The sequence below is a fragment of the Hyla sarda genome, chromosome 3 (assembly GCF_029499605.1).
Source record: "Hyla sarda isolate aHylSar1 chromosome 3, aHylSar1.hap1, whole genome shotgun sequence".
Classification (NCBI taxonomy): Eukaryota; Metazoa; Chordata; class Amphibia; order Anura; family Hylidae; genus Hyla; species Hyla sarda.
This window is the reverse complement of record NC_079191.1, coordinates 170600382-170628062: the sequence shown is the minus strand read 5'-3', so window position 1 is coordinate 170628062 and position 27681 is coordinate 170600382. Positions and strand designations below refer to the sequence as shown.

Sequence of the window (27681 nt, the reverse complement as noted above, 5' to 3'; positions counted from 1 at the left end):
TGCAACAAATCAAAGCACACTGGAGTACATGTATTAGGGCCGTTCACACGAGCGGATTTATTTGTAGGTTTCCCACTGCGTGTTTGAAAGGGGGCGGGCTCTCTGTGGCTGTCCGCAGGAGATTTTCGGCTGCGGAATTTCTGATGCGTAAAAAATCCGGCATAAGCCTCATTGAAGTCAATAGGGTCTTTGGCCGATTTTTGGCAGCGGAAATTCCGCAGACGAAAAGAGCCTGCCCTCTTTTAAGAACACAGTGGGAAACCCTTAAATAAATCCGCTTTTGTTACCCATAGCAACTAATCATGACATAACTTTCCTTTTTATGGTTTTCTTTCTAAATATAAGCTGTGCAGGCTATTTTTGGGAAACAAACACAGTTTTTAAACAATTTCATTGAATGTAGTGGTCTTCATATTGCTCTTTAGACTTCAAAGTAATACCTGGATGCATAAATAAACTAAACTAAATGCTAAAAAAACAAAAAACAAACAAAAAAAACATTTTCGCCCCCAAATGCTCTGCATGAAAGTAATCTAAAATTCAAACTGTATTCTGGACTTTGTACACAAACTGTTGTGTTCTCTGTCCATAGTTACAGTGAGTTATAAATTATAGGCACCAAACATTGGCAACATAGCTGTGTGACCTATAAAGTATTGCCAATAAAATCAAGGCACTGAATGCCATTCAGTTTCAGTTTCTATTCTCTTTCAGAGCTGTGAGACATAAAAGAGACGCCACATAGAATTGGAATCCTGTGAGGCAGCATCACTCATTTGGGTATGTATACGAGAATGTTAAAAAAAATCCTTTATTTAGATCTTTTATTTTAACAACTTTATGCTATTCTTTCAGAGTATAGTTTAGGTCATGTGCTATGGTCTGGTTTAAGATGCACTCTACATACCTAAGAATGCATCACAATACCTTGTACTGAAGTCATTAAGGTGTATGCATTGAGGGTTCGTGGCATGACATCATAAGGGGGTCATGGCGTGACATCACGACCGCTGCCGCCGGAACCCAATTTGTTCAGAACCCCTCTTGGATAGGGAATAAATGTCTACGGCGGAGTACCCCTTTAAACTAATCTGTTTGTTTTTCTGTTGATGTTTGTTCAACTGTTTGCAAATCTGTGAGCTATTATAAATGCAATACCGTATTTTTCGCCCTATAGGACGCTCCGGCATATAAGACGCACCCAATTTAAAATGAGGAAAATCTAGAATACAATGTAAAGTATAGGTCACAGTGATCTTCAACCAGCGGACCTCCAGATGTTGCAAAACTACAACTCCTAGCATGCCCGGACAGCCGTTGGCTGTCCGGGCATGCCAGGAGTTGTAGTTTTGCAACATCTGGAGGTCCGCGGGTTGAAGACCACTGGTATAGGAGGTAATACTCACGTGTCCCCGCCACTCTGGACCCGTCACCGCTCGTCACCGATGCCCTGGATGTCGCCCTCCATCGCTGTTGCCGCGTCCCCGGGGTGTCCCCTTCGCTCCGGAACGTCTCTGCTGCCCAGTATCCTCACTCTCCGTCGCCGCCATCACGCCGCCACGTACGCGGCTTCTATTGGATGACGGGGCGGCGTGCGCGATGACAACGAAGGAGAGCGCCGGCCATGCAGGGGATCCCGGCACGGAGCAGACACCGAGGAGGCAGGTAAGGTCCCTCCCGATGCAGCCGCGTTAGTGTCACTTTCGCTTCAGGCGCGGCGGTCAGCTTTGATCACTGCGTCTGAAGGGTTAATACAGGGCATCACAGCGATCGGTGATGTCCTGTATTAGCCGCGGGTCCCGGCCGTTGATGGCAGCCGGGACCGACCCGATAGGTGTGTATTCGCCGTATAAGACGCACCAACTTCCCCCCCCCCAGTTTTGGGGAACAAAAAGTATGTCTTATTTTGCTGCATTTACACTGTTTATTTGTAGTTAAGGAGGTGATATTATAGAATAGTGAAGTATTTTATCAGTATTTATCTTCTAATTAGGTTATGGTGACTGCACTTGTCTCTCCAATAAGTTTGAACCAGTGGTACAATAAGTATAAAATGTAACTTCAGTTATTAATTAGAGGTGAATAGTATTATAAGATATATACATGCTCTTATGTCATATACCATAATGTACTGTATAGGAACTTATTGTGCTGTTAACATAGCTGCTTCACATTAGGTTATGCTATAGGAACATACTTTTGCCATGATAATTATGTCATGATATTGAGCTATTTAATAACTACTGTTCCTAGAGCATAATTTTATTTTCAGTAATATACTGTATATCTGTATATCACAGTAAACAAATAAGTCTGAGACAAATAGTTATATATAGAGGTGCACCGAAATGGTAATTTCAGAACCAAAACGAAACTGAAATAAAAAAAAATGTACGGCCGAAACTGATACCGAAACCGAAAATGACTTCTCCCCGTCTTCTGGTAAAATACAGCGCTCCGCTCATTAGATTCCCCCACATTAGATTGCCAGCTCCCCCACATTAGGTCGGGAGTTCCCCCACATTAATAGGCAGCTCCCCCACATTAATAGGCAGCTCCCCCACAATAGTAGGCAGCTCCCCCACAATAGTAGGCAGCTCCCCCACATTAGGTCAGCATTTCCCCCACAATAGTAGGCAGTTCCCCCACAATATTAGGCAGCTCCCCCCAACAATATTAGGCAGCTCCCCCCCACATTAAGTCAGCAGTTCCCCCACAATAGTAGGCAGTTCCCCCACAATATTAGGCAGCTCCCCACAACAATATTAGGCAGCTCCCCCCCAACAATATTAGGCAGCTCCCCCACAATATTAGGCAGCTCCCCCACACAATATTAGGCAGCCCCCCACATTTGTAGGCAGCTCCCCCCCACATTTGTAGGCAGCTCCCCCCCACAATATTAGGCAGCTCCCCTCCCACAATATTAGGCAGCTCCCCCACATTTGTAGGCAGCTCCCCCCCAACAATATTAGGCAGCTCCCCCCCTCCACATTTGTAGGCAGCTGCCCCCCAACAATATTAGGCAGCTCCCCCACAATAGTAGGCAGCTTCCTCCCACCCCACAGACATACAGCTTCCAGCCATATACAGTGTATAGCTGGAGGCTGTATGTCTGTACTGCTGCCCCCACAGTGTTCCGGTCACCGCTCCTCCGGCCCGGGGTCACATCTACTGCTATGGCCTAAGTACCATAGCAGTAGGTGCCGGGACCGGGGGAGCGGTGACCGGAACACTGAAGAAGATGACGCGGTCACTTACCAGGCCTCGGCCAGCGCGCGTTCTCCTGCGACGATCCTGCGGTCCTCCTGCGTCTCTATGGTTGTACGCACGGGACGTCAGTGACGTCCCGTGCGTACGACCATAGAGGCGGAGAAGCGAAGGACCGAAGGAGGATCGCAGGAGGACGCCGGGGCCGGGACACAGGGATGTCCAGGATAGGAATACTTCTTTTTATGTGCCCGGGCCTGGAATGAGATTTGCCATAGAATGAGATGGTCTGCCTCCATCACATCCTATTGGCTCTCTCTTGTCACGTGACATATTTAAACGTCACGCATCGATGCGCACAGTAGTGTCAGTTTGGCTATCACAGGGAGAGGATCTCCTCACCCTGTGATAGCTGAAGCTGTACGGAGCTCTCATGGCCTCTGTGGCCCGACAGAAGTTCACACATGTACGCAGCTCATACGGCTGCCTCATATACATTTACTCTATTATTACATGTACTGTTGATCCACAGCGCTATCGGGATCCCTATGCCCGATGGCACTTTCATCAGTGTGCGTCCCCGCGAGCGCCCCACGCCCGCAGCTCCACTCCCCGTCCCCAGCAGCTCTACTCCCCGTCCCCCGCAGCTGTACTCCCCGTCGCCCGTAGCTCTACTCCCCGTCCCCCACAGCTGTACTCCCCGTCCCCCGTAGGTCTACTCCCTGTCCCCTGTTAACGCTCAGGGAGCGATCCACAGCGCTATGGGGATTCCTATGCCCGATGCCGCTGTCATCAGTGTGCGTCCCCACGAGCGCCCCACGCCCGCAGCTGTACTCCCCGTCCCGTTAACGCTCAGGGAGCAGAAAGTAGAGCATCGGGCGCAGGTAAAGTAGTACTGCGCATGCGCAGCACTATGCGAATAACTTAACCTGCGCCCGATGCTCTACTTTCTGTCCCCCGCTCCCTGAGCGTTAACGGGACGGGGAGTACAGCTGCGGGCGTGGGGTGCTCGCGGGGACGCACACTGATGACAGCGGCATCGGGATCCCGATAGCGCTGTGGATCAACAGTAAATGAGGCAGCCGTATGAGCTGCGTACATGTGTGAACTTCTGTCGGGCCACAGAGGCCATGAGAGCTCCGTACAGCTTCAGCTATCACAGGGTGAGGAGATCCTCTCCCTGTTATAGCCAAACTGACACTGCTGTGCGCATCGATGCATGACGTTTAAATATGTCACGTGACAAGAGAGAGCCAATAGGATGTGATGGAGGCGGACCATCTCATTCTATGGCAAATCTCATTCTACGGCAATGCACCGGCTCCCGTGTGTGGCTGCAGGCGGGGGCCGACCAGAGCATATAAAACCTAATACTGTATACTTAAAACCAGGGGGCCTCCAGCTGTTGTGAAACTACAACTCCCAGCATGCCCGGACAGACTTTGCGGGTCCGGGCATGCTGGGAGTTGTAGTTTCACAACAGCTGGAGGCACCCTGGTTTTTAGTATACAGTATTAGGTTTTATATGCTCTGGTCGGCCCCCGCCTGCAGCCATACACGGGAGCCGGCCCGGGCACATAAAAAGAAGTATTCCTATCCCGGAGAGCGCGCCCCCCAGATGTTGCGGCCACCCCCCCCCCCCCCTGCACCCTCCACGAGTGCCTCTGCCACTGGCAGTGTTTGCAACTTGTGCTGTGGGCGGGCAGGGGAGGTGGGTCATTATCGACACATTTTTTGTTGTTTCGGGATTTCCCCGATATGTATCGGCCGCCGATATATCGGTGCATCCCTAGTTTTATATTAGAGTTTCATTCAATACTATTAACAATGGACAACAAAAAAATTGCTTCTTGGACACTTCTGGATATATCCTAGAGATTTTTGGTTGCCGATCAAAACAATCAACTTTAAATAACCTATATAATGTACCATTACTTTCAAATGTTTTAACATTTTTTGCCATATTTTAAGTCTATTAATATTTTGCTCCCATTATATTATGCATTTTAGAGTTCAGGCTTGTCCAGGCATCCACTCAGGGCAGATTGCTTAAAGGGGGTTAACCAGGAAAAAACTTTTTTTTATATATCAACTGGCTCCAGAAAGTTAAACAGATTCGTAAATTACTTCTATTAAAAAATCTTAATCCTTTCAGTACTTATGAGCTGCTGAAGTTGGGTTGTTCTTTTCTGTTTGAGTGCTCTCTGATGACACGTGTCTCGGGAACCGCCCAGTTTAGAAGCAAATCCACATAGCAAACCTCTTCTACTCTGTGCAGTTCCCGAGACAAGCAGAGATGTCAGCAGAGAGCACTGTTGCCAGACAGAAAACAACAACTCAACTTCGGCAGCTGATAATTATTGAAAGGATTAATATTTTTTAATAGAAGTAATTTACAAATCTGTTTAACTTTCTGGAGCCAATTGATATTAAAAAAAAAAGTTTTTTCCTGGAATACCCCTTTAACTTTTGTGGAACTGATACAGCTTGGGCATGCCTAGGCTGGATAGACATTGCCTGAAAAGCCTTTTAACCACTTAGGGACTTTCTTAGGCCTATTTTTACCTTAAGGACTCAGCCCTTTTTTGCAATTCTGACCACTGTCACTTTATGAATTAATAACTCTGGGATGCTTTTACCTTTTATTCTGATTCCAAGTTTGTTTTTCGTAACATGTGGTACATTTTCATCCTTACTTGCATCCTTTCTTGCAAAGGATGCAAACTCTCTGTTTGTAAGGAAAACATAGGTAGGGGGTTTGTTACAGTGTGTCACCCCAGTTGTAAGTTAATAATATGAGGATGGGTTTTATTACAGTGTGTCATCCCAGTCATAAGGAGTTTACATGAGGATGAGGTTTGTTACAGTGTGTCACCCCAGTAGAAAGCAGATTACATGAGGATGTGGTTTGTTACAGTGTGTCCCCCCAGTAGTTAAATACTGCCACCTCCCAGTACAGTCCTGATGGTGATTGGTGTGTATACTACACCACTGGTCACCATCCTTATCCGGGTCATCGGGTGACACTTGACCCAGATGACCCGGAATCCCCGCAGATCGCCGGTTTGTATTTACGATCGCCGATATGGGGGGACCTCAGGACCCCCCTCTGTGATGTGCCGGGATGCCTTCTGAATGATTTCAGCAGGCATCCCGGTCTGGTCCCCACCCGGTGAGCGGCGGGGACCAGACATGCTCAGGGCGTACAAGTACACCCGATCCTTAAGGTTCGGGGATGCAGGGCATATGCATACGCCCTGCGTCCCAAAGAGGTTAAAGCGACATACATACTCAGACTGTAAACATCTTGTTGATATCTGTTTGAATGCATTTTATTGTGACTACTTCAAGTCAAAGTATTGCCTAAGATAGGTTACATTATGAGTGAGCCAGTTATAGACTCAGGACTAATGATGACAACAGAAATGTTTGCTAATCTCTCAACTATCGTGGTACGTTCTATTGCACTTGTGTAATATACTATAATCCTTAATCCTTCCAGTAATTATCAGCTGCTCTATGCTACAGAGGAAGTTCTTTTCTTTTTTAAATTTATTTTCTGTCTCACCACAGTGCTCTCTGCTGACACCTATGTCCATATCAGGAACTATCCAGAGCTCCTGCTCTGGACAGTTCCTGACATGAAAAAAATTGTTTTAATCGTATTGACCCAGAGAGTAAAGAAAACATGTCAGTTTTACCATGTCAGTATTACCATTTTACAGCGTAAAAACTTAACACTCCAAAAGTTACCAAATTGCGGTTTTCTTATCAATTTCCCTGCACAAATAATATTTTTTTGATTGTGCCATATCTGTTATGTTAAAATGAAAGGTGTCATTACAAAGTGCAACTGGTCATGCAAAACAAATGCCATCATATGGGTCTGTAGATAAAAAAATTTATAAAAAGTTATGCCTCTTAGAAGGCAAGGAGGAAAAAAAGAAAATGCAAAAATGAAAATGTATCCTTAAAGGGGTATGCCACCCCTAGACATCTTATCCCCTATAAAGGGATAAGATGTCTGATCACGGGGGTCCCGCCACAGGGGTCCCCCGAGCTCTCCTGCAGCACCCCCGTTTCTCAGCTGCACAGAGCGAGGATTGCTCTGTGGCTGATGACGGGCGATGCAGGAGATGGAGTATTGTGACATCATGGCTCCGCCCCCATGTGATGTCATGCCACGCCCCCTGAATGCAAGTCTATTGCATTGAGGGGGATAACATGTCTGGGGCGGAGTACCCCTTTAAGGCCAAAATGGGCTGTGTCCTTAAGGGGTTAAAGGGGTACACCGGTGCTTAGACATCTTATCCCCTATCCAAAGGATAAGATGCCTGATCGCGGGAGTCCCGCCGCTGATAGCTGTCATGCCCCCTCCCGTAGGCTTGCATTGAGGGGCGGAGCGTGACATCACACGGGGCGTGACGTCACACGCCGCCCGCCCTGTAGTCGCCGGTAATCAGTCCCGCAGCGAACACGCTCCGGGGACTGATTACAAACTGCGTGCTGCGTGCATGATCCCGGGGGTCTCCAATGGCCGGACTCCCGTGATCAGGCATCTTATCCCCTATCCTTCGGATAGGGGATGAGATGTCTGAGCACCGGAGTACCCCTTTAAGGTATGCAGTTCATGCCACCATGAACACTTTAGCCTAAAGAACATTTAATTTTTTTAATTTTTCTTTTCTTTCTATAGGTATGTTTTTTTTTCTTTATATTTTTTCCAGCCCAAGCCTGCACACAAAGATTTTTTTGGGTGGGACAACCCTTTTAAGACTCCCTTGTTCATGCCTGAATTAGTGAAGGGGTTTTATGATGAAGCTTTGTAGAAGAATGGCAATACTCCAGTAACTTACATTCTGATGATTACGCCTCAGTAACTTTATGTACCTAGTGATGCAACTTTACATGACTGCACAGAACTGTGACCCACAATTATTTGATCATAGGGGTATGTGAGATTACCTCTCTATGGAGTCAATGAGACCTAATTACATGATGGTTGTTGTGCTGAGCGCTCTGGCCACTCACTCTGGCCGTGAGCGCTCTCCTCCTGCTTCCTCCAGCGGGCCCGGGATTCGCATCACAGGATGTGACCGCATGCGAATCTCGGGCCGTCACTTACCTTCTACTCCTGCTGTCTTCCCCACTGCCTTTGTTTTCCGGCGCGAGCGACCCTGCCTCCTAGGGCGCGTGCGCCGGAGCTCTGAGATTTAAAGGGCCAGTGTGCCCTAATTAGTTATTGTACCTGTCCCTTTCTTATAAGTTTTGCCGGATCTTTGTGTGCCCTGAGCCCTTAGAGAAAGCGTTTCTGTGTATTGTCCTGCCAGTGTTCTGACCTTCTGCTCCATGACCTGACCTTTCCTCTTTGCCGCCTGCCTGTTGACCTTCTGCTATGTTTCCTGACCACGCATCTGAGCTGCCAGCCCTGACCTTCTGTTATTCCTGACTACGAGTTGCCTCATCCTTCCTGTGCTACGCTATACCTCGGCTGCCTGTGGGGACGAGTCATATCAGGGGTAGCGACCTGGGTGCCGCCTGCCGCAGCAAGACCATACCGCTTTGCGGTGGGCTCTGGTGAAAACCAGCAGCACCTTAGACTCTGCTCCCTGGTACGGCCCAAGCCATCTTCCTCACAGGTCAGTGGATCCACCTACCACAGCCGGTACAGTAAGATCCGGCCATAGATCCCGAAGGGATTCCTCTGCCTGATGTTTCGGACCTTTCCACTGTTGTGGCTCAACAGTCGCAGCAGTTAGATCGTCAGGCGCAAAAACAAAATCAATTGTCTGCCATGATGCAACAACTTCTTGCCGCCCAACAGCAACAGCAGCCGCAACCTGCTCCTGTTTCTCCTCCTGTACATGGAGCTCCTTCGGGATCCAAGCTTCCTCTATCGTTGCCCACAAAGTATAAAAGAGATCCTAAGTTATGTAGAGGCTTCGTGACTCAGTGCTCTATGCATTTGGAGGTCATGGCTGATCAGTTCCCGACAGAGAAAGCTAAAGTGGCGTTTGTGGTCAGTCTAATGTCCAGAAAAGCCATGGCCTGGGCTACTCCTCCCTGGGATCGTAATGACCCGGTCTCCTCTAACCTGACAGCCTTCCTAGCGGAATTCCACAGTATATTTGAGGAACCCGCACAAGCCTCCTCAGCCGAGACGGCTCTTCTGAACCTCATCCAAGGGAACTTCTCTTGTCGAACTTCTCCAATTCGTTGGAGACTACGTGGTTCAATTCCGCACTCTTGCCCCTGAACTGGCTTGAAATGAGGAGGCTTTGTATGCTACATTTAAAAAAGGTTTGTCCAGTAGAATCAAGGATGTTCTCGCTGCACGAGATCCTCCGTCTACCCTGACTGAACTTTTCCATTTAGCCACTCGTATTGATGTGCGTTTTCCCATGAAGCAGGAAGAACTCCGTCTGGAAAGAGAACCTGCCCGAACACGGCGATTTCCCCGTCTTGCACCCGTGTTCCAACGTCGACCTTTACCATCTTCTTTGCCTCCTGCCGAAGAGGCTATGCAAGTGGACTGCTTTCGCCTAATGAAGCTGGAAAGATTCCGTCGATGCAATGAGAATTTGTTCCTATATTGTGCCAGTCCAGAGCACTTTCTCAAAGACTGTACTATACGTCCCCAGCGTTCGGGAAACGCTCTCATGTGGGAGAGGCGTCCCTAGGTGTGAATACTTCCTCTTCTCATTTGACCATGTTGGTTCAAGTCTTTACTCCTGCCAAGACTTCTTTCTCTGCTTCTGCCTCCTGGGACTCAGGTTCCGCTGAAGATTTCATTGATGCCTCCCTGGTCCCAAAATGTCATCTCCCTGTGTCTCAGCTTCCTAAGCCTTTGTACATTTCTTCTGTCAATGGAGAAAACCTGAACTGTACGGTGCTATTTCGCACTAAACCTCTCATTATGCAAGTGGGCGCATTACATAAAGAAAAGATTGAGTTCTATGTGCTTCCTCATTGTACTTCTGAGCTTCTTCTTGCTCTTCCTTGGCTTCAACGTCACACTCCACTTCTCGACTGGAAATCTGGTGAGGTCACCTGCTGGGGACCTTATTGTCAAAATCATTGTCTCAAGTCTACCCTGCTTAAGTTTGTCTCACCACCTTCCTCTATGCCAGGCCTGCCTCTTCCATATCAAGATTATTCAGACGTACTCTGCGAAAAGCAGGCTGAGATTCTCCACCACATCGTCCCTATTGACTTACAGCCTGGGACCACGCCTCTTCGTGGAAGAATCTATCTTTTATCAGTTCCTGAGGCGAAAGCCATGGCTAAATATATTCAAGAGAACCTTCAGAAGGGCTTTATCCAAAAGTCCTCATCTTCTGCCGGAGCTGGATTCTTCTTTGTAGGGAAGAAGGATGGTTCTGTCACGCACCTGGATGTGGGCGGTCTGGAACAGGATGTGGATCCTTCACCTGTGTGGCTGATGACTCGGACCGTATCAGGGAGCGGAGTTTAAGGTGCCAGAAGGAGGTAGGTTAGATCAGCTCACCACAATCTTCTTGACGAAAAGGACGCCATACCCTGGGATCCGGAAGCACGGAAAAAAGGAACCGCTTCTCATCGTGGTAACAAGAAATGGTGAAAAAGGATAGGTCCAGCTCCCGTTGGAGAAAAATCAAGATAAAACCTAACGTTTAATGAGTCATGTGGTGGTGGTGACCACCTAAGTGGCAAGAGACATGTCAATTAAAAACAAATGGAACATTTTTCCTTTCCACTTGTGACTTCATACACTGTTCTGCCAGATGGAGGCAAAATTTTGAACCAGTTCGTCAGCCATAGGTACTCCAGAAGAAGAAGACAAGGGAAGAGGTGGACGAGGGTGAAGGCCAAAGACCACAAAGAAGGGGGACGTTCCAGTGGACTCCTATGGAATTCCTATAGTTATAAGAAAATTCGTCCCAGGGTAGTAAATCAGTCCAGTCATCTTGACGAGCGGAGACAAAATTACGAAGATAGTCCCCAGGACTTGATTCACCCTTTCGACTTGACCATTGGATTGAGGGTGGTAAGCCGAGGAGAAGTCCAATTTAACTTGGAGGCGGGAACAGAGGGCTCTCCAGAACTTGGAAATGAACTGGACCCCCCGATCGGAGACAATATGGGTAGGTAGTCCATGGAGACGGAAGATGTGAGCGAAGAATAGCTTGGCTAGCTTCGGGGCTGATGGCAACCCTGGCAAGGGCACAAAATGAGCCATCTTAGAAAACCGGTCAACCACAACCCAGATGACCATGTTGCCACTGGAAGATGGAAGGTCGGTGATAAAGTCCATTGCTATGTTGGTCCAGGGCAGCTCTGAAACTGACAGAGGTTGTAGAAGACCAGTAGGCTTGGCACGAGGGGTCTTGTCCCAGGAACAGACCGAACAAGAGCAGACAAAGTCAACGACATCTTTTCTCAGAGATGGTCACCAGTACTGTCGGGAGATGAGTTGCAAGGACTTATGTATTCCGGCATGGCCGGACAAAAGAGAGGAATGACCCCATTTCAAGATTCGGAGTCTCAGGCGGGGAGAAATGTAGGTCTTCCCAGGAGGCAGGTGCTGAAGAGTTGCTGGTGCAGCAGAAATTAGACGATCAGGAGGTATAATATGCTGAGGATGTGATTCTTGGTCTTGAACCTCAGAGGATCTAGATAGCGCGTCAGCACGATGATTCTTCTCTGCTGGCCAAAAATGAATAAAGAAAAAAAAAATCGGGAGAAAAACAGAGACCAATGGGCCTGACAAGGATTGAGACGATGAGCAGTCTGTAGATATAGCACGTTCTTGTGTTCAGTAAAAATGGTAAGTGGATGTACTGAACCCTCCAAGAGATAGCCCCAATCTTCCAAGGCCAACTTAATAGCCAAAAGCTCACGATCTCCTACTGTATAGTTTCTCTCTGCAGGTGAGAAGGTTTTAGAGAGGAAACCGCAGGTTACAGTTTTTCCTTTGGAAGTTTTTTGTGTCAATATAGCGCCTGCACCGACCGAAAAAGCGTCCACTTCCAAAATAAATGGCTTGGCTGAGTCTGGTCTCGACAACACAGGGGCAGAAGCAAAGGCAGATTTTAACTGTTTAAAGGCTTCTTCGGCCTCTGGAGTCCAGACCTTCAGATTAGCCGCTTTCTTAGTAAGAGACACGATGGGGGCAACCAAGGTGGAATAATGCGGAATAAATTGCCGATAATAATTGGCAAAGCCGAGGAAGCACTGAATCGCTTTCAAGCCAGAAGGTCGAGGCCAACCCAGTACTGCGGACAACTTGTTAGGATCCATTTGCAGGCATTGACTGGAGACAATATACCCCAGGAATGGAAGACTGGTCTTCTCAAAAGTACATTTTTCAAGTTTAGCATAGAGATGATTGTCTCGGAGGTGCTGTAAAACTTGGCGGAGGTGAGAACGATGAGTATGGAGATCAGGCGAGTAGATGAGAATGTCATCTAAGTAGACAACAACACAGGAGTATAGGAGATCACAGAAAATGTCATTGACAAACTCCTGGAAGACCGCTGGAGCATTACAGAGTCCAAAAGGCATCACCAGATATTCAAAATGACCATCACAAGTATTAAATGCAGTCTTCCATTCGTCCCCTTTTCGTATACGGATTAAATTATAGGCTCCACGAAGATCCAACTTGGAAAAGATTTTGGCCCCTCGCAGACGATCAAACAACTCAGTGATCAAAGGAAGCGGGTAGCGGTTCTTAACAGTGATCTTATTCAGGCCACGGTAGTCTATGCAAGGTCGTAGAGATCAGTTCTTCTTTTCAACAAAAAAGAAACCGGCTACAGCAGGGGAGGAGGACTTCCTGATGAATCCCTTCTGTAGATTTTCCTGTATATACTTAGACATGGCCTGAGTTTCGGGAACAGATAGGGGGTAGATTCTGCCCCTGGGAGGTGTGGTGCCAGGCAGCAGGTCAATAGGACAATCGTAGGGGCGATGTGGAGGTAACCTTCGGCTTGCTTTTCACTAAAGACGTCGGCAAAATTCAGTAGAAAGGAAGGCAAACCGGGCAGTGGACGAGAAGATGGTTCCAACTTAGTCACCCGTACCTGAATCCAATGATTGTTGCAGTGCGGACCCCAGTGAAGGACTTCTCCGGTCTTCCAATCCAGCTGTGTGGCATGGAGTTGATACCAAGGTAGACCCGGTAAGAGAGGAGAAGTACTGTGTGGAAGCACATAGAAGGACAAGTACTCTCTGTGTGAGACTCCGACCTGCATTAACAGGAGTTCAGTGCGGTATAGCACGGTACAGTCCAGTTTTTCTCCATTGGCCGTGGAGATGAACAGCGGTTTCGGGAGACGTAGAACTGGCAGAAGATACTTGTGCACTAGAAGGGTATCAATGAAGTTACCAGCGGAGCCAGAGTCCAGGAAGGCCAAGAGTGAGAGGTTCACTTTAGAAGGAAGATGAAGCTGAACTGTGATATTTAAGCATGGAGAGGAGGAATTCACACCTAGGGAGGCCTCTCCAACAAACCCTAGGTGCGAGCGTTTCCCTGTGGCTGTGGACGTACAGGACAATCTTTGAGAAAATGATCAGCACTGGCGCAGTACAGACACAGATTCTCAGCTCGGCGTTGAGTTCTTTCTTGCGGAGTCAGGCGAGACCGATCCACCTGCATAGCCTCCACTGCGGGAGGCAAAGTAGAAGGTTGTGGTGGTTGTTGGAAGACAGGTGCCAAGCGAGGAAAGCATCGAGGTTTTGCTGATTCTCTTTCTTGACGTTGTTCCTCACATCTCTCAGAGAAACAGATATAAATCCGGGATGCCAATTGTATCAGTTCATTTAGGTTAGATGGCAATTCCCGGGCAGCGAGGACATCCTTTATTTGGCTAGATAATCCCCTCTTGAAAGTAGCGCAGAGAGCTTCATTATTCCAAGACAACTCTGATGCCAGGGTCCGGAACCGGATGGCATATTCAGTGGAGTTGCCCTGGCGGAGGAAGCTCGGGCAGGTTCTTCAAAAACTCTGCGAAATTCCATCAGGAATGCCTGGAGATTAGTAGTGATAGCATCACTGCAATCCCATAGTGGAGTAGCCCAGGCCAAGGCCCTACCAGACAGGAGACTGATGACGAAGGCCACCTTTGCTCGTTCTGTGGAGAACTGGTCCCGGAGTCTAAAGTGCCGCTGGTCTTCACCAGAGCCCGCTGCAAAGCAGGATGGATTTGCTGCGGCAGGCGACACCCAGGTCGCTACCCCCAATACGGCTTGACCATACAGGTAACTGGGCAAGGCGAGGTACGGGAGGATGAGGCGGAGGCGTAGTCAACGTAGCAGAAGGTCAAGGCAGACGACAAGGTTCGTAGTCAAAAAACGTAGCGGGAACGACTGGGGAAGGTCTCTCCTAGGACTGTATCCACCTTTTCCAGCCCACCGGAGCACCTGAAAGCTGAACTAATTTATGCAGGCTAAAGTCAGCAGCCGCCGAGCCGCGAGGTTCGTGACGAATGTAATCACTGTAACTTCGCTCATCTCTATTTCCAGCCATTGATGTTCAAGTATGGGATTTTATGTCCATCTGGCAGCAGACACGCCTCTCCTTGTTTTGCGCCTCTTCCCATATGAAGTCTCAAGCGGATAAGAAGAGAAGACCTCCTCCAACTTTCTCTCCTGGTGACAAAATTTGGCTCTCCTCTAAGTATGTTTGTTTTAGGGTTCTCAGTTATAAGTTGGCTCCTCGCTTCCTGGGACCTGGTTTTGCACAGAATCAATCCTATGTCTTACAAGCTCCGTCTGCCTGCCTCCTTACATATCCAGAATTCTTTTCATGTCTTCCTCCTCAAACCTGTGGTCTTTAATTGGTTTTCACAAAAGCACATTGTTTCCTCTTCAGTCTCTGGCTCCTCTGATATTCTTGAAGTCAAATAAATTTTGGCCACTAAGACTGTAAGGGGAAGACGACTTTTCTTAATAGACTGGAAGGGATTCGGTCCTGAGGTCGTGGGAGCTGGAGGAGAAGATTCTGGCCATGACTTGCTCTGAAAATTCTTAAGACCCAAAAGCAGGGGGAGACCAAAAGGGGGGGGGGGGGGTACTGTTGCGGTGAGTGGTACAGCCACCCACTCTGGCTGTGAGTGCTCTCCTCCTGCTTCCTCCGGTGGGCCCGGGATTCGCATCACGGGACGCGCCCGCATGCAAATCTCGGGCCGTCACTTACCTTCTACTTCTGCTGTCTTCTCCGCTGTCTCTGTTCTCTGGCACGTGCCCCTGCCTCCTAGGGTGCCTCCTAAGTTTTTCACCTCCCTCTATCTGTTGCTGGATCTTTGTGTGCCCTGAGCCCTTAGAGAAAGCGTTTCTGTGTATTGCCCTGTCAGTGTTCTGACCTTCCACTCCGTGACCTGACCATGCCTCTTTGCGGCCTGCCTGTTGACCTTCTGCTATGTTTCCTGACCACGCATCTGAGCTGCCAGTCCTGACCTTCTGCTATTCCTGACTAGGCGTTGCCTCATCCTTCCTGTGCCATGATATACCTCGGCTGCCTGTGGGGACAAGTCGTATCAGGGGTACCTATGTGCCGCCTGCTGCAGCAAGACCATCCAGCTTCGCGGCGGGGTCTGGTGAGCACCAGTGGCATCTTAGACTCCGCTCCCTGGTATGGCCCAAGCCATCTTCCTCACAGGTCAGTGGATCCAACTACCACAACCGTTACAATGGTATACAGAAAAAGGCTAGTGTAAAGGAACAGAATAATTCTGTGTGTACTTACGTCACAAAGTTATGTAACTCATTTCACATTTCACATACATGTGATTTTAAATCTCTATCACCCATATTTCACAAAAAATAGCATATTAACACTGCTCACTGTCTTTTCCATCTTGTCAAAGGGAGGCGACGTGTCTCTTTCTTCCCTGCACTGTGAAGACTCCTCCCCCTCCCTCACTCTGGTGACTCACTGCTCCTGCTGTGTTTCTCCTGCAGTCTTGTCATTCAGCCATCAGGTGTCCATGACTTTTGGACATCCTCATGCCGCTATGGGACTCATCAGTGTCCCATGAGGTATGGGGACCCCTAGTGGTGGGATTTTCAAAGTTGTCTTAATTTTTTTGAAGAAGTGTATTAAGAAGTAAAACACATAAAAAGTTTTTATATCTGACAGTGCCCATTTAAGTGAGTCCGTAGCAGAGCCTTTTTTTTAACATTTTGCTTAGCATTTTTGTAATGCAATTTGGTATTTAAGTGTTTCATTGCAATGTTTAAATTTGCATATAACTAGGTAAAATACTAGTTAGAATGATTACAGCATGAAACAGAAAAGAAGGAACATCCTGAGGCTATATTTTCTTTAGTACTTTAGTTGTTATGTCTTAAATTTTAGAGCAATGGCTGGAATATCATCTGGAAATATCTGGATTGATACATTTTATAGCCTGCAGAAGAAAGATTTAGAAGAAATATATAGAAAAAGGTGGATTCTGCAGTTCAGCTACAGTCTAGAGGACAATTTAACTGAAGAACAGAAAAAGAAAGGGTGGAAGATTTCACAAACCACAAAGTTTGCCTGGTAAGAATATCTAAACCTCCTATGATCTATTCATACCCTCTAGTGGAATCAACACTCCACTTCCTTTTTAATACTCTGAAAATGATAGGATTTTCCCAGTTCATAAGTATGAATTTGATACTTGTCTTTTACTAAGGCTATGTTCATATGTTGGAATTTCTGTGTGGAATTCCACATTGGAAATCCGCTCCGTGATTCCGCAGCAGCAGAGTCCCATTGTATTCAATAGGATTCTGCTGAACTGTGAACATGGAGGAATTTCCCTGCCAGATGTTTCTGGTGTGTTAATTCCAATTCTGCTGTCTGCAGAAAGAATTTACATATGCTGCAGGGTTTGTTGAAGGGTACAATTAATTAAATTTGAAACGTCTGATTATATAAGATAATGATGCTGTTAAAGTGGGCAGCATTATGAGAGGTTTCACTGATGTTATACTTCCTCTCTAGTAAACGTAGTTATCTGCCATATTTATTAACTGTCCTTGCACGTGGTGATGTTTGGTACCATTTTTATTTACAGCTCTTAGTTCTGGAATTGTATTTATGTACTACACTTAGTTCTGTCACAGTTTTTTTCTACTGAGCTTAATTCTGGCATTGTATTTATGTACTGAGTTTAGTTTTATGTACTAAGCTTAGTTCTGATACCATATGAATGTACATTCTGTTACTTTAATACCATATTTATCTACTGAGCTTGGTTATGGTGCCATCTTTGTGAAATTAATGTGGTGAGGTAAACATTTTTGACATTAGTTTTTTAGTTAGTTTTCTTAAACTTATTTGAAAACATGTTAAATTAAGAATATTTTGCAGATCAAGTTAGGTGATAGAATCTTCCAGTTAAACTGTTTGATTAGTCACAAACTATGGTAGAAATGTAACATTAAACAGCTTACATTGACGTGGTCTGAAATGGCAGGAGGTGCTCAACCCCAAGTGCAGTTGTGCATCTACGGTGGGGTGGAGGCCCTACACTTGTGGTTCATTGCTATCGGCCATACCCAGCATAATATGCATACAATGGAGGATGCCTGCAGATGGTAACAGGTACCAAAATGACATCCTACACCAGATAAATGTGTGGATGCGTAACACTCATAACTTAAACATTAAACAACTACATTGACGTGGTCTGAAATGGTAGGAGGTGCTCAACCCCAAGTGCAGTTGTGCACCTGCGGTGGGGTGGAGGTCCTACACTTGTTGTCCATTGCTATGGGCGATCCCCAGCATAATGTGCATACAATGGAGGATGCCTGCAGACGGTCACAAGTACCACAATATAGGTTCACTGCTGTGGTAGATGTAAACAATGACATTAGCTAACCCTCAAAACTGATGTAAAATTGAGACATTAGCCAGTATATACTTATATGAAGGACATACCTGAGCCCGCACACCAACGCCAAGGTTTCTCAAGTGGTACGGGACCAAACACTAAACTACCTGTGCGGAATAGGCAAAACCAGGAACCAAATTACAGCAGCATTAGGTCCGATTTGTAGACTGCTCCCCGGTTACCTACAGTGTGGCTGAGCACACATACAATGGGAGTAGGGAGACACATTACAAGCCCTTCCCTGGTTGGTTGTTGGCACTTGTGACCGTCTGAAGGAATCCTCCATTATATGCATATTATGCTGGGGATCGCCCATAGCAACGGACCACAAGTGCAGTACCTCCACCCCAGCGTAGGTGCACAACTGCACTTGGGGTTAAGCACCTTCTGCCATTTCAGACCACGTCAATGTAAGCTGTTTAATGTTAAAAGTTTATACTAATGCACCCTTTTATCATATTGTGTAGCATTAGGATTTCACCTGTGAGGCCAGCAATATATTAGCCAACCAGGATGGGGCTTGTAGCCTGTCTCCCCCCTCCCATTGTGTGCTCATACAGACTGGAGGTAACCTGGGAGCAGTCTACAAGTCAGACCTAAAGCTGCTGTAATTTGGTTCCTTGTTTTGCTTATTCGGCACAGGCAGGGCCGGCGTTAGGGCGGGGCAAACAAGGCAATTGCCTAGGGCCCGATCCCCCAGGGGCCCCCATGCCGCTGCTCAGTGGGGGGGGGGACTGTTTTAAAGTGGCCGCAGCGCCGGCTGCTTGTTAAAGATTAGCAGCCCGCCCGCAGCCACTTTAAAACCGCGACCAGCGGTGGGCCCGGACTCTTCTACTTTTTCTATTTTTCATATTTCCTTACCTGGCCGCGGTCTGCAGGCTCAGGTAATGCGGCGGGCCTTGTGGGCTGTGTGGATAATATGATGAGTGACGACTCCTGCGGCTCCTCTGCACAGCGTCAGGGACGTCACTCATCATCAGCCGGACTGCTAAACATAAGCAGCCGCGGCTGCAGGAAATGATGAGTGATGTCCCTGACGCTGGGCAGAGGAGCCACAGGAGACATCACTTGTCATATTATCCCCACAGCCCACAAGACCGGCCACATTACCTGAGCCTGCCGAGCGCGGCCAGGTAAGGAAATATGAAAAATGTAAAAAGTAGGGGGAGAGGGGGGAGCAATGAGCAGGGGAACTATACTGCCAACCTAATGTGGGGGAACATACTGCCAACCTAATGGGGGGGGACTGCAACCTAATGTGGGGGAACATACTGCCAACCTAATGTGGGGGAACTATACTGCCAACCTAATGTGGGGGAACATACTGCCAACCTAATGGGGGGGAACTGAAACCTAATTTGGCGGAACATACTGCCAACCTAATGTGGGGGAACTATACTGCCAACCTATTGTGGGGGAGCTATAATGCACCTAATGTGGGGGAACTATACTGCCTACCTTATGTTGAGGAACATACTGCCATCCTAATGGGGGGAACTGCAACCTAATGTGGGGGAACATACTGGCAACCTAATGAGGGGGAACATACTGCCAACCTTATGTGGGGGAACATACTGCCAACCTAAGGGGGGGGGGAACATACTGCCAACCTAATGGGGAGGAACTGCAACCTAATGTGGGGGAACATACTGCCAACCTAATGAGGGGGGACTGCAACCTAATGTGGGGAACATACTGCCTACCTAATGTGGGGGAACATACTGCCAACCTAATGGGGGGGAACTGCAACATAATGTGGGGGAACATACTTCCTACCTAATGTGGGGAAACATACTGCCAACCTAATGTGGGGGAACTATACTGTCTACCTAATGTGGGGGAACTATACTGTCTACCTAATGTGGGGGAACATACTGCCAACCTAATGGGGGGAACTGAAACCTAATGTGGGGGAACATACTGCCAACCTAATGTGGGGGAACTATACTGCCAACCTAATGTGGGGGTACTATACTGCACCTAATGTGGGGGAACATACTGCCAACCTAATGTGGGGGAACATACTGCACCTATTGTGGGGGAACATGCTGCCAACCTAATGTAAGGGAGCTATACTGCACCTACTGTGGGGGAACTATACTGCCAACCTAATGTTGGGGAACATACTGCCAACCTAATGGGGGGAACTGCAACCTAATGTGGGGGAACATACTGGCAACCTAATGTGGGGGAACATACTGCCAACCTAATGTGGGGGAACATACTGCCAACTTAATGGAGGGAACATACTGCCAACCTAATGGGGGGAACTGCAACCTAATGTGGGGGAACATACTGCCTACCTAATGTGGGGGAACATACTGCCAACCTAATGGGGGGGAACTGCAACCTAATGTGGGGGGACATACTGCCTACCTAATGTGGGGAAACATACTGCCAAAATAATGTGGGGAACTATACTGTCTACCTAATGTGGGGGAACTATACTGTCTACCTAATGTGGGGGGACATACTGCCAACTTAATGTGGGGGAACTATACTGCCAACCTAATGTGGGGGAACTATACTGCCAACCTAATGTGTGGGAACTATACTGTCTACCTAATGTGGGGGGAACTATACTGTCTACCTAATGTGGGGGAACATACTGCCAACCTAATGTGGGGGAGCTACAACCTAATGTGGGGGGAACTATACTGCTAACCTAATGTGGGGGGAACTATACTGCCAACCTAATATGGGGGAACTATTATACTGCCAACCTAATGTGGGGGGAACTATACTGCCAACCTAATGTGGGGGAACTATATTGCCAACCTAATATGGGGAACTATACTGCCAACCTAATATGGGGGGAACTATACTGCCTACCTAATGTGGGGGAACTATACTGCCAACCTAATGTGGGGGAACTATACTGCCAACCTAATGTGGGGGAACTATGCTGCCTACATAATGTTGGGGTAACTATACTGCCTACCTAATGTGGGGGAACTATACAAAAATATAATTCTGATCCCTATAACTCTTATTTTTCTGTATATGGGGATGTATGAGGGTCATTTTTTGTGCTGTGATTTGTAGTTTTTATATCTGTACCATTTTTGTTTTGATGGGACTTTTCAATTGCATTTTAGATTTTTTTATGGTATTTGAAGTGACCAAAAAGGTGCAAATCTGGTTAGTGCACTATTACCACTTTTGATTTTGCCTAGGGCCACGCTAAGCCTAGAACCGGCCCTGGGCACAAGTAGGTTAGTGTTAGGTCCCGTACCACTTGAGAAACCTTGTCGTTGGTGTGCGGGCTCAGGTATTTCCTTCATATAAGGATATACTGGCTAATGTCTCAATTTTACATCAGTTTTGAGGGTTAGCTAATGTCATTGTTTACATCTACCACAGCAGTGAACCTATATTGTGGTACTTGTGACCATCTGCAGGCATCCTCCATTGTATGCACAATATGCTGGGGATCGCCCATAGCAATGGACCACAAGTGCAGTACCTCCACCCCAGCGTAGGTGCACAACTGCAGTTGGGATTGAGCACCTCCTGCCATTTCAGACCACGTCAATGTAGTTGTAGAAATGTAACATGAAACATTTTATAACAGTGATTGGATCTTAAGCCAGATCCAAATGGGATTTTCTCTGGTTGACCCTTTTGGGCTCCTTATTTTTCAGTGCTAGGATCCATCCAGCTCTGGTAGACCAGTGCTGCAAACCTGCACATACAGTAGTAATTGTGTATAATAAAGCTTCACTACAACACATTTGTTCCTATTATTATAATTAATATTGTATTTCTTTTTGTAGTTTCACCTGCTCGAAATGTTCTCATTTTTGGAACTCCAGTCGAGTTTCACTTATCTTTCACTACTCTCTTGGAAAAACCAAGACAGGCACAGTCCTTCTACGCCCCTTTGGGCAGATGTGTCGGCAATGCGACTATGACAACTTTATCAATCCCAAATTTAAGGAGGAAAATGTCAAAGTAATCCTGGAAAATCTCATTTTAAAAATCAGGAAAAACTGTTATAGGGAGAAGATTGACAGTGATATCCAAGATAGAAAGTATCCTAAAATAAGGACCAAACCTCACGAGAAGGATCTGTGTGAAGATTGTATTGAAGGTGTATGTAACAAAGACAATGATGTTTTATAAATGTAGATATCATTACTTCCAGCGATACAACCTGCAAATCACTGGCACCATTTTGATCATGTCTATAATTACCGTATATACTCGAGTATAAGCCGACCCGAATATAAGCCGAGGCCCCTAATTTCACCCCAAAAACCCTGGAAAAGTTATTGACTCGACTATAAGCCTAGGGTGGGAAATACATCATCCCCCCATGTCATCATCCAGACCCCTGTCATTAACAACCCCGTCATCATCACCCTGTCACCATTCCCCCTTCATCATCACCCCGTCATCATCCCCCCCTTCATTATCACCCCGTCATCATCCCCCCCCTCCATCATCACCGCCTGTCAATCCCTCAGTGGTCTTCAACCTGCAGACCTCCAGATGTTGCAAAACTACAACTCCCAGCATGCCCGGACAGCCATTGGCTGTCCGGGGATGCTGGGAGTAGTAGTTTTGAAACATCTGGAGGTCCGCAGGTTGAAGACCACTGCGGCCTTCGTCATCATCCAGACCCCCCCCCTTTAGTTTTCTACTAACCTCCCCTCGGTGGGAAGAAAGGGTGGTCTGGTCCGGGGCATCTATGCTACAGGGACCGTCTGGTGGGGAGGGTTAGTCATTCCGGGCTGTCCTTGCGCAGCAGCATGCCGTCCCTGCACGTCGTCGTCAAAGCAACGTCACTAGTCCGGGGCTGGGCCTGGAGCGGAGAAGAGGGCCTCCCGGTGAAGATGGACAGCCTGGAACGACTAATCCTCCCCACCGGACGTTCCCTGCAGCATAGATGGCCCGGACCAGCCCACCCTTCCTTCCCACCGAGGGGAGGGGAGGTGAGTAGAAAACCAAAGGGGTGGGGGGGGGGGGGTGTCTGGATGATGACGAAGGCCACTGTGGTCTTCAACCTGCGGACCTCCAGATGTTTCACAACTACTACTCCCAGCATGCTGGGAGTTGTAGTTTTGCAACATCTGGAGGTCCGCAGGTTGAAGACCACTGAGAAGGGATTGACAGGCGTAGAGTTCACTCGAGTATAAGCCAAGGGGGGCGTTTTCAGCACGAAAAATCATGCTGAAAAACTCGGCTTATACTTGAGTATATATGGTAAATGTTAATTCCAAATGCAAAGATCATGGGCTAGCAAATCACTCAATAGTATTCTTTGTTCCTTTAGACAAAGTCGGAAGGCATCTTTATTGTTCTTTTCTCAAATCTATTTTCATATACCACATATAATCAAAATTATTATGTTGAAAAAAATGAATGTAGAAAGAAAACAGCTGAATAGCGGTCTCAACCGGTTGATATAAAAAAAATTTTTTACCCCTTTTCCCCTGAATGGTTGCATCACTTATAATTCCCTCATACACATGCATGCTCGAATTGCTTTGTAACTACATCTTGAATATGTTCATTGTACATGTCCTTTTTTTCCTCTATGTTAAAATGAAAAACCTATTAAATAAACAGTTATACAAACAAAAACAAAAAGAGTTTTGTGTTAGCAAAAGGGTTCATTAACAGCTGGTTCTCAACTTCTGGCTAGTAGTTTCTCCTTCTTGGAGCTGGAAGCAGGATACTTGAAGAAAGATCTCAGTGTGGACTGAAGATGGTCTTTGGTGAAGCCTCTGAAACTCTGCATAGCGCTGTGATCACTGCACACAGCCCAAATCAGTCTCAGGTTAGATGTTTCTTGCACACTACTTAGTCCCCTGATGTAGACAAGTATTGGTTATCTTATTTGCAGCAGACTGTATCTGAAACAGGCTACTGACTCTGCATAAAACAGTGAGCTGTTTTTTTCCCTTTTGTTTTGTTATTGTTGATTCACAGTTTACATTGCTCACTACTGCTCCATAATGTTCTCCATGCTGCTGCTGTTGTTTGTTACCCTTCACCTAAGACATGGGTGCCTTATATAAGAATGCAAAGAGACTGTGTGCTGTGATCTGCAGTGCTTTGCTAAACTATTACTATAACTGCTGTTTTCATACTGTCTGCACAAGGGTATTTGCTTGTTATGCAGGCTAAATTCTTACATAACCAACATGGACTACTAAATGTTTAGCTATTAGCAACTATTTATTTATGTTCAACGCATTTTTTGCAGGTTTATAAGCATGTTTTTATACATATATTACATTATATTTGGTTTTTCAAAGAGATTAATGTAAATATTATCAGTTATTTAAAATGTGTTCTAGTGTGTTCTCTATTGTAATGGCAAAACTTACCAGAACATGTCCAGTGTTTGACTACAAAATGAAAAAAAGGTGAGTGTATGTCAGAAAACAGTACATATGGGAGCAGGAAGATGCATATCTCATGGGAACGGATGCCCTTGTATTTGTATAATTGTAGTTGCATTAACATTAAGGGTGGGGGTTCACACATAGTATTTTGGTCAATAATTTGTTTAGTCTTTTATTCAAACCCAGGACTGGGTCTAAATCACAGAAAAGGTGCAAATCCTTCCACAATAGTTTTATCTGTATCAGATCCACTCCTGGTTTGGGTAAAAATACTGATCAAAATACTGGTAAAAATAGGAACCAAAATACTGCGTGTGAACTCAGCCTTAACCCCTTAAGGACCAGAGCGTTTGTTGCACATCTGACCACTGTTACTTTAAGCATAAATAACTCTGGGATGCTTTTACTTTTCATTCTGAGATTGTTTTTTCCTGACATATTCGACTTTATGTTAGTGGTAAAATTTTGTCAATACTTGCATCATTTCTTGGTGAAAAATTCCAAAATTTGATGAAAAAAATTCAAATTTAGCATTTTTATAACTTTGAAGCTCTCTGCTTGTAAGGAAAATAGACATACCAAATAAATTATATTTTGATTCAGAAATACAATATGTCTACTTTATGTTTGCATCATAAAGTTGACATGTTTTTACTTTTGGAAGACATCAGAGGGCTTCAAAGTTCAGCAGCAATTTTCCGATTTTTCACAAATTTTTCAAAATCTAAATTTTTCATGGACCAGTTTAGGTTTGAAGTGGATTTGAAGGGCTTTCTTATTAGAAATAACCCATAAATGACCCCATTATAAAAACGGAACCCCTCAAAGTATTCAAAATGACATTCAGTAAGTGTGGTAACCCTTTAGGTGTTTCACAGGAATAGCAGCAAAGTGAAGGAGAAAATTCAAAATCTTCATTTTTTACACTCGCATGTTCTTGTAGACCCAGTTTTGAATTTTTACAAGGGGTAAAAGGAGAAAAATCCTCTCAAAATTTGTAACCCAATTTCTCTCGAGTAAGGAAATACCTCTTATGTGTATGTAAAGTGTTAAGCGGGCACAGTAGAGGGCTCAGAAGGGAAGGAGCAGCAATAGGAATTTGGAGAGGGAGTTTTTCTGAAATTGTTTTTGGGGGGCATGTCACATTTAAGAAGCCTCTATGGTGCCAGGACAGAAAAAAAAAAAAACACATGGCATACTATTTTGGAAACTGCACCCCTCAAGGAACATAACAAGGGGTACAGTGAGCCTTTACACCCCACAGGTGTTTGACGATTTTTCGTTAAAGTTGGATGTGTAAATGAAAAAATTTATTTTTTTCACTAAAATGCTGGTTTTCCCCCAAATTTTACTTTTTTTTTACAAGGGGTAATAAGGAAATATGCCCCCCAAAATTTGCAACCCCATCCCTTTTGAGTATGGAAATACCCCATGTGTGGACGCCAAGTGCTCTGCTGGTGCACTACAATGCTCAGAAGAGAAGGAGTCACATTTGGCTTTTGGAAAGCAAATGTTGCTGAAATGGTTTTTGGGGGGCATGTCGCTTTTAGGAACCCCCTATGGTGCCAGGACAGCAAAAAAAAAAAAAACACATGGCATACTATTTTGGAAACTACACCCATCAAGGAACATAATAAGGGGTACAGTGTGCTTTAACACCCCACAGGTGTTTGGTGACTTTTCGTTAAAGTTGAATGTGTAAATGAATTTTTTTTCACTAAAATGCTGGTTTTCCCCCAAATTTAACTTTTTTTTTTACAAGGGATAATAGGAGAAAATGCCCCCCAAAATTTGTAACCCCATCTCTTTTGAATATGGAAATACCCCATGTGTGGATGTCAAGTGCACTGCGGGCGCACTACAATGCACAGAAGAGAAGGAGTCACATTTGCAAATTTTGCTGAAATGGGGGGCATGTCGCATTTAGGAAGCCCCTATGGTGCCAGAACAGCAAAAAAAAAAACACATGGCATACTATTTTGGAAACTTCACCCCTCAAGGAACGTAACAAGGGGTACAGTGAGTTTTAACACCCCACAGGTGTTTGATAAATGTTCATTAAATTGGGATTTGAAAAGGAAAAATTTGATTTTGTACACTAAAATGCTGGGGTTACCCCAAATTTTTTTTCACAAGTGTTCTTAGGAGAAAATGTCACCGTAAATTTGTAAATACATTTCTTTGGAGTAAGGACATACCTCATATCTGGTCGTAAACAGCTCTGCGGGGGCACACTGGTCTCGGAAGAGCAGGAGCGCAGTCAGGGGCCTTGAGCTTCTACATAGCTGCCTATGGAGCCAGAACAGCGGGACCCCCCTCAATGAGTGTTACATGGGGTAAATTACTAACAAGGGGTACAGTGGGACATAAAATTATAAAACAGGTTATGTTCCCAGAATTATGACTCAGAGCAGAGCATAGCCAAAACTAAAAAATATGCCCACCCCAAACCCTATGCCCTGAATTATCATTCTGGGAATGTGATGTGTGTGGCCGTCCCTAACCTGTTGCCTCAAATGCACACAACGCTCAGGTGGAGAGAGAGCGGTGTGCATTTGAGGCAACATAAAAAGTCCCCGATTATAGTGACTCAGTGACACATGGGGGGAGGGGGTGTGTGTGGGTTGGGGGGGGGGAAGTGTGTATGTGTGTGCTTGGTGTAACTATATATATATATATATATATATATATATATATATATATATATGTATGTATAAATCACACACCATTCTATGGGGGAAAAAAAAAACCCTAATAGGGCCCGGGTCACGCTGAGAAAACTGGTACGGACCCTTGAGGACCTATTAGGGGGTCAGGGGTTTTTATTTTTACTTTTTTTTTTCCCCACTCTTACCTGTCCCTATATTGTATTCTCTCCCTGCAGTACAGAGATATCTTCTGCCCTGAGGGGCTCTGATCTGGTCAGAGGGGGGGTCCCCTGGCTTCTTCTCGCAGCTCTGCCCGCTGACTAAACTCAGTAAGCTGGCAGAGTTTCAAGAAGAGGTCATTAATCCCTCAGGACCGATCGTCTGGCCAATAGCAGCGCTCCTGGGGGGGCGATCACCATGTATCATCGGGTCCCACGTGACCCGTATGACCCGAATCGCCGCAGATCACCGATGTGAACTCACTGGAGAATTCACCGATTGCTGACATGGGGGGGGGGTCTCAGGACCCTCCTGGGCATTTGCACAGGGTGCCTGCTGATAGATTTCAGCAGTCACCCCTTTCCGGTCTGAAAATTCCCATAC

The 27681-nt window shown here is 46.1% G+C and overlaps 1 protein-coding gene across 2 annotated transcripts; it reads left to right on the top strand.

The window, feature by feature from the left end:
- The first annotated feature begins 716 nt into the window (after positions 1-716).
- On the top strand, positions 717-22473 carry LOC130360672 (receptor-transporting protein 3-like). 2 transcript variants are annotated; one of them, XM_056563218.1, is made up of 3 exons: positions 726-780; positions 16547-16732; positions 21851-22473. In XM_056563218.1, the coding sequence occupies exons 2-3, from the start codon at positions 16551-16553 to the stop codon at positions 22197-22199; spliced, it is 531 nt and encodes a 176-aa protein (XP_056419193.1). In that variant the 5' UTR covers positions 726-780; positions 16547-16550; the 3' UTR covers positions 22200-22473. The 2 variants fall into 2 exon arrangements, 1 of the variants encoding a protein (XP_056419193.1); XR_008890754.1 differs by lacking the exon at positions 16547-16732 and having other exon boundaries at positions 717-780; positions 21851-21967.
- The last annotated feature ends 5208 nt before the right edge of the window (positions 22474-27681 follow it).

Bases quoted from the DNA above. Each gene is read 5' to 3' on its own strand.
- LOC130360672 (XM_056563218.1), top strand. From the start codon at position 16,551: ATGGCTGGAATATCATCTGGAAATATCTGGATTGATACATTTTATAGC. The intron at 16,733-21,850 runs GTAAGAATATCT...TTCTTTTTGTAG, and splicing joins CAAACCACAAAGTTTGCCTG to TTTCACCTGCTCGAAATGTT.